This window comes from Magallana gigas, chromosome 7 (assembly GCF_963853765.1).
Source record: "Magallana gigas chromosome 7, xbMagGiga1.1, whole genome shotgun sequence".
In the NCBI taxonomy this organism is placed as follows: domain Eukaryota; kingdom Metazoa; phylum Mollusca; class Bivalvia; order Ostreida; family Ostreidae; genus Magallana; species Magallana gigas.
Genome location: NC_088859.1, coordinates 28170505 through 28180926, shown reverse-complemented (window position 1 = coordinate 28180926; position 10422 = coordinate 28170505). Strand labels below are relative to the sequence as shown.

The 10422-nt window shown below is 34.1% G+C and overlaps 1 protein-coding gene across 1 annotated transcript; it reads left to right on the top strand.

The window, feature by feature from the left end:
• The first annotated feature begins 572 nt into the window (after positions 1-572).
• On the top strand, positions 573-6345 carry LOC105342767 (prostaglandin E2 receptor EP4 subtype). The gene is made up of 3 exons (XM_011449806.4): positions 573-682; positions 3642-4465; positions 5605-6345. The coding sequence occupies exons 2-3, from the start codon at positions 3662-3664 to the stop codon at positions 5812-5814; spliced, it is 1014 nt and encodes a 337-aa protein (XP_011448108.2). The 5' UTR covers positions 573-682; positions 3642-3661; the 3' UTR covers positions 5815-6345.
• The last annotated feature ends 4077 nt before the right edge of the window (positions 6346-10422 follow it).

The following is a 10422-nucleotide window of genomic DNA, read 5'->3' as shown; positions in this document are numbered from 1 at the left end:
TAATATCAAATTTCAGTCAAAAATAAAAATGTGAAACAGTAACGACAAGGATATGGTGAATCAATAAACTCATCTGTATGGCGCATATACACTGAACATCGTATCCTCAAACTTTGGGACGTGTTAATTGATTTGAACATATTTCATAATTGTATAAATACATTTTATACAAAAGGTTTAAACACAGCTTCTTTCAACTTAGTATACGCGGGGTTCTCATCCTATTTACAATTGACCATATCCTTATTACTATGATAAATGAACATAATATTCCTTAATTACAATAAAATAAATAAATAAATAAATAAATACACGTGTGTCAAAGATCAACTATTTGAATAAAACACGGTGTTAGGTACTATTAACAGTAAATCTACCAGAATCTCTGACGAGCATTTGAATAGAGCAAAAAGTTTGCCGGTTGATATCGACATGTTGAGATTCATCTCACGGGGACTTGTCAGCGGTCTTATGTAAACTGACACAACCATTTGTGCATCATGCGGTCAGGAAGTAAGGCACAACTCACAAACGCTGAATCTGTATGTTTTCGTCGCAATTTCAACCACTATATCCCGTATTTTATATCAAAGAAACCAGTATACTGGTTAAGTTTTGTACAACATTTCCAAAACATTCATATTGTTGTTTTATGTCACTTCTGGGCGCAGTTATACTGAAGGTAAACAAGCTTTTAATTTCAAATTTTAATGTTTTTTTTTTCTTTAATTGCATTATTTCCTACTCTTCGATATTAAGCATCGGATCTATTTATTTTCAATTATGAATATTTTTAGCTCACCTGAGCTGAAAGCTCAGGTGAGCTATTCTGATCACTTTTTGTCCGTCGTCCGTCCGTCCGTCTGTCCGTCTGTCTGTCTGTCCGTCTGTAAACTTTTTACATTTTGAACTTCTTCTCTAAAACCTCTTATCCAATTTTAACCAAATTTGGCACAAAGCATCCTTATGGGAGGGCGAATATAAATTGCAGAAATAAAAGTCCGATCCGTATTCAAAGCGGAGAAAACCTTGAAACTGTAGAAAAAGGGGGGTGCATTTTTGTAAATCTTCTTCTCAAGAACTACTGATTCCAATTCAACGTAGTTTAGCATAAATTATCTTTATGGAAAGGAAAATATAAATTGCAAAAATTAAGGTCTAATTCTGTTTCAAATCTGAGTTATTACGAAAATAATAATAAAGGAAAGGCGTGTTTCAATCAGTTTAATAGCTTTGGGTTCGGCATCCGGTAAAATGGGTAGACAAGACTTGGCCTGGGCAAAACAAAAGATTGGCAGTTATTAATCTGCCAACCTCATTAAAATTTCAGGATATTTGATGGACCAGTATATTTGTATTTGCTGTAAATATTGCTGCAAAATAATGCGTATTTGGAATTGACGATTGCCGATCTGCCCCGGCTTTTATTTTGCCACGGTCCGGGTTTGCATACCCATTTTACCAAGACTCATATTCCATACTTCTACAACGAGCTCCTTTGTTTAAAGCAGCCATGACATTATACGAAAAAGGGTCGATCTGACTATGATGAATTTGCTTGTTGTGCAACAGTTCGCGAATGAAGGGAAATTTTTGAAACATGCAAAATATATTGGTGCCGATTTTGTGAAGTAAATTGAGGCTAAATATTTCAATGCGTTGACAGTTTTCACACATGACGTTGGTGTTAGCTTGTTCTGATTTTCGTTTCGTTTTCATTATTTATGCTTTGTAACCTGGGAACTATCGTCTGAATTTCGTGATTTTTACGTATCAAATCAAACAGAGACTTCGGTAAATCAAACAGTTAACTGTTTACCTGCGCAAATTAAGCAAAATCTGATGTATCAAAAAAGTACTGAAATACGATTCATTCTATCGGTAATTCGGCATTATCTTTTGCGTAATGGTAGATTAATGCAATAGGTTTTGTTGAGATGCTCGGCATTTTCTCGAGTTTATTCAGTTTAAATAGAGTTTGATATCGCTGTCGGAAATATGTAGGTATATACATGTATATATATGATTCATTTCGAAAAAATAAATTGTGTTCTTTATTTGTTATAGTGCATGTTTCTTGTGTTTAATTGTTTACAATTTCTATTTACTAACCATATTTGAGTGTTAAGCTTCGAATTATAAGCAAGATACAGAGATTTGCTCACAATTCTATGTTTGTACACAGATCTTAAATACTAAAGATTAAAAAAGTAAAAAAATTGTCAATATTTATTAAGAAAATTTTCAAAGTCTGTTCTTCCAGAAACCAACTTTAACAACTTATTGTATTGTAAACTTAACCTTTTTTTCGTCATTATTACTCCTACTGTACATGTGATCCTTGACTGTGTTTGTGTACATTTGTATATTAAACTGATTTTGAACCTCAAATACCAGTGAACTGGTCTTGAGTGAATAAACGAATTGAAAATCTTAGGCCATTTTATTTTTCATTTGAAATGCTGAATAGGAAATACTAAGTTAAAAATCTTAAGCTGAATGTAATAAACTCATGTGAACAAAATATGACTCAAACCTAGGCGAACTGTGAGCTCTGTATCTTGCTTATAATTCTACGATTGAGGCTGAAATTTTGGTTGAACATTAGAAATTCTATATGAATTAGAGTATGTTAAATACTTGTACAAACAAAATAAAGAATGATATTCTGTATATACCTACTCTCTTGGGCCCCCTCTTTATACAATAAATAACGTGAAATCTACATCAATTTTGATAGTTTTTCAGACATGGGTAAATAAAACGACATCTTTAAAACAGTTTCAATAGTTCTGACACATTTCTGTTGCGGGGATAAAGTAATTATCGCTATTCCTAAGAAAATATCACAGCGGAAAATTATCCTGGTTTGTACGCGAAGTAAATAACAGTCATTTAATTATAATGGAGAAGACAAATAAATTTTTGAATGTTTTTAATTTGAGGAATTGAGCACATTGAGGTACAATTTTCTTCCTCACATCTATACATGTAGGATTTTTAAAATAAAAAACAATAACTATTATATTTTTTTTAAATACAAAAACTAGTAAGTAGTTGATAAAAAAAATGTACCTATATGCTTTCATATATTTTGATCGCTTTACAAAGTGGGGGGGGGGGGGGGGGATATAGGGAATTGGAAGTTAACAACTTAACAGTGTACTCCTACCAAATGTTTAGTTTTATATCTTGCGTAGGCTTTTCTTATTCTGGTAAAAAATAGTATTTCATGAAGGTACAATGTCAAAGATTACGTGTATGCAAAAATAAGTGTAAAATTCGAATACTTTACAATATTTATTTTTTGTTATTCTACCGAGGGACCATACGGCACAATATCTTTTGAACGCCCATTGTTGCTCAGGTGAGCGATGTGACCCCATGGGCCTCTTGATTTATATATTCAGTGTACAAAATATATTGCCGATGATTTCTATATAAATATACAGCACAGGGAAATTCACCAGGACTTGAACTCACGACCAATGGAACTCGCTCTCGTAGCAGTGGGCGGCTACCGCTTTAACTATTCGGCCATCTAGGCAAAACCCTATAATGTACATATATCTATATCTATGTCCGTCACTATGGGCAGGTATATGCCTTATATTAATGTATTTTCTCGTTTCTGTTAACAGCATACAAGTAGACAGCAGATATGTTTACGACACATCAAATGAACCAGACAACTGATAGCCTTTACATACATAATTCAAGCACAACAAACTCTGGGTCTGGCGTGGAAAAACCTGCTGCAAATATTGTACCTTCTATTCTTTTTATGACATTTGGGACGCTGGGAAATGGACTGGTGCTGTTTCTTCTCTGTCGGTTTTCCGCAGAACATAAATGGCGTCCTTTTTACAGATTTGTATTGGCTCTGTCCATTAACGACCTTTTAGGATTCACCTTTGCAACGCCCTTTGGCATCGCTCGATATATCACAAACTTTAACTTTGATTTCCCTGATAGTCTTTGCAGCTACATAGCTTTCATTCATATGTTTGGAATTTTGAACTCGGCTTGTATAGTATTATCCATGTCTCTGGATAGATTCATTGCGATAGTTTTTCCGTTTAAATACAGCACGTCTTTAAAAGACCGCAGAGCTAACCTGTTGTTGTTAATTGGATGCGTCGTTTCATTTCTTATGTCGACTATTCCACTTTTGGCGGGAAGACGCAGTCGCAGATTTTATCCGGGTTCTTGGTGCTTCGTAGATTTCAAGTCTGACGCCTGGATTGATCGAGGCATCTCCTTGGCTTACGCCTCCACTGGCTTTATAATTATGTGTTTAGTTGTCGTACTGAATATTTCAGTAATCGTTACTCTTGTGCGTCAACATTGTTTAACCGGAAACGAACGGAAACAACAGACAGCATTTAGGAAGAAGAGAAAACATTTGATAGTTCTTATGTTTGCTGTTGTCGTTCTGGCTGTCGTCTGCAACGTACCATTGTTGGTGAGAACGTTTGTCTTTTCTTATGACACCCACACAACAACACAAGTTAGTAATTGAGTGTGGTTTGTTCGTCGTTTGAACATCACTTTTAACTTCAGGGAAATTAACGTGCAATTCCTGACAATTTTACACAGTATCTTTTTCAGAAGGGAAAAATAATTAAATGTTAAAAATATATTATTCTTAACCGTAATATCGTATTAAGGTATACGTTTACTCAGAATAAAAGAAATTCCACTGATGATAATGAAAAATCATCTATTGTGTGTTAAAGACCTATCATGGTAGTGCTATTTTTCACTTTCAAAAATGTAGGTCAATGACCTACTTTTTGAGATAATGATCATAGAATATTTTTAGAAAATTTAAGAAAAGTACCTAAAAAATTTACACTATGATTGAAATTTTCTTAATTGTGAAAATAATACAATTTGCTAAACTCTTTTAAAAATGAAAATACAGTTTATGAATGAATGAGACACTAAACAGACACAAAGCATTAAGTTTTCATTCACAGTTTTTATGAATATTCCAGTCCGAATTTCCTCTATTTGTTTTCAAATTCCTACCCTTTTTTTATTCAATTTTAGAAAAAAAATTAAATGATGATAATACTAAAACATTCATAAAATTAAACTAGGTATATTGATCTTACTCTGCAGGCATAAAAGTTATATGAGGTCAATGATCAAAATTTTGAGATATGGTGTTTTTTATTGTTTTTAAGCATTTTTCAATATTTCTGTATTGTGTGCCATTCGAATATCTAAACGAAAAAGTGAGATAGAGTCAACAGAAAATATGCAAAATTATGTTGACTAACAAATAAAATCTTAACTTTAATCTTAACTGACTGTTCTGTGTCAAGCATTGTGTTGTAAATTTAATCGACAGGGTTTTTTGTATTATTACAATCGGGTTCGTTATCGGGTTGGTCTGTTGATTCGGGGTACAGAAGACGGTAAGAAATGATATTCTGCATAACAGTGCATTGTTTTCACAAATTTCTACAAACCGGTAGGGGACGTGTATTGCTTATGCAATACTCTCAGAATGCTTGTTTATATAAAAAAGAAAAGCATTAATATTTAAAAACATTCATTTATAATTTTATACATTTATCTCCATTTTCGTTTTAGATCAACGTGTTTGCGCGTTCACTGGGAATACTTCAAGGAATGGAGAGTTTTGAAGTGTTTGGTCTCCGCATGGCGTATGTGAACAATGTTCTTAACCCCTGGGTATACATCCTACTGCGAAAAGAAACTGTTGTATTTTTCCAGAAATTTCTACGCCTTCAAGTGTGTTGCAAAAACCGAGAAACTTCCACTGATTCGACGGCGTTGTAATCTCAGTGTGTTTTGATATTTACCTTTTTAAAAGGACAATTTATACATATGAAATTTTCTACCTCTTCTGTCGAAAGTTCCAACAATAATAATATGTTTATTGGTTTTATTTTTCTTATTAATATTTATTTAAAACTCTCATGTCATTAAGACATTTTGACAGCACAAATGAAAAAAAAATTCTGAATTTGGGTTTTATCATTCATACTAACTATAACCCATGTTGTAGTGATATGATGTTTGAGACCCAATCTGAGATTTAGAATCGAGCCTATTATAAAAAAAAAACTGTTTGCAAATAGATTCACTTTTAACTGTTGATTATGCACATGTAATTGGATACTTCTTGTATGCATATACATGAAGATCAACAATTTGCCTACATTAAAGGATAATGTTTATTGGCCAAGTTTTTCAAGTCTGTGTTTTAATTTACACAATTTGAAGACATTTTGATCCCATTCATGTTTTGAAAATATCATGTTACTAAAAGCTGCTAACATGCTGTGTGAATAAAATTTTGAAAATTTGTATATTGCAATTACTGTTAAACAGAATATTGTAATCAATATTATAGAGACGAAATCGTAATGTTCTCAATAAACTACAAGCTCAATAAACTACAAGCTCAATAAACTACAAACTCGGTAGATGTCTGGTAAATACCCTTTATACAAAAACTATTCCGATAAAAAAAAATAACATAAAAAAATCAAACAATCACCACCCCTTCTCCAATCCTCAGACATAAGTAGTCAGATGAAAGAGAGATAACTCTTGATAGCTTGATTAGGCTGGATGGTCGTCGCCATTTTTTAACCTTCTTTAAGAGAAGAGTTCTATATAAAGATTTAGGAAAACATTCAATTTAATTTTTAAAACTAAAATGTATGGAATTTTAAAATATATTCTTAAATAAAAGTTTATAGCTTACCAGACAATTTTCTTTAATAGATACTGTATACAGGTTTTTTTTCGCCCTGTGCTATTTTCACACTCTGCACGTGCAAACGGTTTGACCCTGTCTTGAATTTGCTCAGACACAGTTGTATTAAGGAGAGACAAAATGAGAAATTTAAGGTCGGTTAGTCCTAAATTCGCCCTCTGACAACGAGAGCGAAAGGGGCGAAGTTAAAACAGGGGCGAATATTTCCCTGTATACAGTAGTTGGATGATGACCACCCAGCCTCCTTAATGTATCAAGATTAGCTTTTACCTTGTACTTGTCTTCCTGTTCTCCTTAAGATGTAGCTTTAATTTTATTTAACCTCTGAACTTTGCATGATAGCAAGGTTTAATACGGCCAGGTCAAATTAAAAGGTCAAGGCCACTGTGAAAGTTCCCAGTCACACTGATCCTGAACTCCTTTTAAATAGGGAAGTTATCAATGTTTTGACCAGACTCGAAATTGACCCATCGATCGATTTATCAATGATAAATACATTAATCGATTGATTAAGAAAAGCCTTTTACGTCAAAGCAATATCATAAACACACAAATCTGTCTATCTAGAGTGCTGTGATTTAAACAATAATCTACATGCAAGTGTATATTATATTGTACATGGATGTTCATGTGGGGGAGCTGTTCGGTTTAAAAGGAAACAGATATCATCAAATCGCCTTGCATCATTAAATATCAGCGGTTTTTTTTTTGTTCCATAAGTCGAATTTTTCCACGGCGATCACCACTCCCCGGCCATTCCATGTTGCAGAGGTAGTAACGATATAATAAATGACGTTAAGAAATTTAATTTGCGAAATTCAAGATACGAGATATCTACGTGATAAATACATTGGGAAAACCATTTCGGTCAGTAGGTACCAATGTACTGTTAAATTGAAATTACATGCTTTTATTCAGCGGTAATCTATGGTGGTATCTGCCACCACTTGTCAGATAATTATGTCGACTTGTCAGATCTTAATGTCGACTTGTCAGATGATTATGTTCACTTGTCATTTCTTTAAGTCGACTTGTCACTTATTCACGTGTTTAAGAATTCAACACTTTAACCTTTCCACGCCCAATTTGTGCCATCCATTTGAAATAATATTTTCTGACAAGTCGACATAAGGATCTGACAAGTCGACATAATCATCTTTTAAGTCGATATAATTATTATGACAAGACGACATAACATCTGACAAGTCAACATCATTATCTGACAAGTCGACTTACAATATGAATGATAATTTTCTTTAAACTAGTGGCCATATTATTTTTTCTGTCAGATACTTATGTTAACTTGTCAGCTCATTATGCCGATTTGACAGATAATTATGTTAACTTGTCAGATATTTATGTCGACTTATATGATATTATGATGACAAGTAAATGGCAGTTAGTGGCACTAAACACGCTTTGACAACAAAATATTGAAACTCTAGTCACTATGGTTTTTTTCTGACAAGTCAACATAAAGATATGACAAGTTGACATAAATATCTGACAAGTCGACATTATCATATGAGAAGTTAACATACTTATCTGACAAGTGGTGACGATCTATGCCACCATAGTAATCTCTTCATTTAAGATCATTTTTCTTTGGAGAGAAGGAGGAGGAGGGGGTTGGGGTGGGGTGGGGGTTGGGGGCTGGGTAGGCTGAGATTATGTGTTCTCTTTGATAACTAGTGCCCCCTTTCTAAAACTCTCTTCACATGCCAGATCTACACCAGGCAAAGATCGATGCAGTTTTAAGTAAACATGTTCTTAGGCGACTGTAAAATATGAAAGAGTCGGCACATGACCCGACCCGACAGCATCCATAGCATTTACAAATGAGAAAGGACAAGATAAGTTTAAATAAACTTTTCTGTTAAAGTTTGCAAAGGGGAAAGGTTTGATGCATTTTAACAGTTGCTTTATGGGGATTGATTTGAAAGTTGCATAAAAAGTTATGTAACACCTCGAATATTTCTACATTTATCTGTTTTTATTATCTAACATTGACATAATTAGATTAGATAAAACGGCAAGGAATTTCTTGACATTTTTTTAACATGAGTTCCAAATGAAACTTTTCCCCTAAAAAAATTAGGAATATCAAAAAATAAAATTCGCATATATATCAATCTTTAAACGTTGTATTCCACCCTTTTGAAAGACATACATCAAATAAAATGTGTGAAGCATTTGGGTGTTGCTAACCTTCGGTAAAATGAATACAAATTCCATCTGTGTAAAAGACATAATATTCATTATCTGAATATTCGACCAAAAGTACTGTATCAAATATAGATAACCTGGGTGATAAATTTGGGGGGAAAAATGCGCTAGGTAATCGGAAAAAAAAGTTTTCAAATGACCTTGAATCGCAGCTTTTTCTATCTTAAATTACGATAAGGAACACCTCTTCAGCGTACATGAATTCCTCTCAAAAATGCAAAGTCTTCCGAAAGGCACGTTTATGCCGCGCCTCAATTTACAGTTACAAATTTATGAAATTTTGAAATGTTAACATCAACATAATTTTTTGCTTTTAATGGGTGTATGGATGAAATAGTTTTATGTTTTAAAAATGAGCCGCAGTTTTAATAATTTCTAATGATATATTGCAAGAATTACATAACTATGTGTACAGAGATATTGCTTAATCGAGCAAATATATCAAAATTATTTTGAATCATGGCACAGAATTTTAAATTTCCTCTAATGAATAAAAAATGTCGTGCGCGTTTTCACTTTTCAGACCCTTGACTTTGACATGCTTTTGGAAGCATACTACTCAGTATAAAACCTCCGATGTGGATCGACAGACCTCCGGAGAGAAATTAGGCGTAACGAGGGTTGTGAGGGTTCTCGTTGTCTGCAGGGTTTTTTTTATTTGTTATGCCTATCAACACCGACTGGAGAATTTCATGGAAGAATTCTCCGAAAGCACAGTTCTTTAATTGGATTAGAAGTTATCAATCTTCGCATACATTTGATCAAAAAATAAATTTATTGCCTAGTCAAATTCTGCAAACATGTACATGTATATTTGTTTATAGAATAACACAGCATGCGCGGATAAATTATTTTTCAAAGGGTGGATTCCGTAAGATAACTGTTTGCCGTGTGTGTGTGGGGGGGGGGGGGGGGGGATGGGGGGGGGGGGGGGGTGTCCGAGGCATATTTGCGATAAATTGACTATGTAAAAGTTATGACTTGAATATTTTCAGGGGGTCCATTCCGATCCGCAACTGCGCATGTACTCTCTCTCTCTCTCTCTCTCTCTCTCTCTCTCTCTCTCTCTCTCTCTCTCTCTCTCTCTCTCTCTCACACACACACACACACACACACACACACACACAGCTCTGTATTGCGTAACAACGTAAACGAACTGGTTAATCTCGTTAATCATGTTTATTGCATACACTTATACACGGTGATTGGGCACTGAGCAGGTAATTAGTTTCGTCTGATGTCGTCGTCTCTGTTTGATCTTTTGGGCCGCCTGCATATCCGCTGCTGAGAGAAAAAGAGGTGATGTGGAAACCTCCTCTGATCGAGTGAGAGTGCAGAATTTCAACAACTGTTCAAGACGTTTTAATTCCCAAAAGCCCGTGTGATTATATAATCTCGGGTTTTCAAGTACTTGATCGAAATTTCTTGATTTTTTT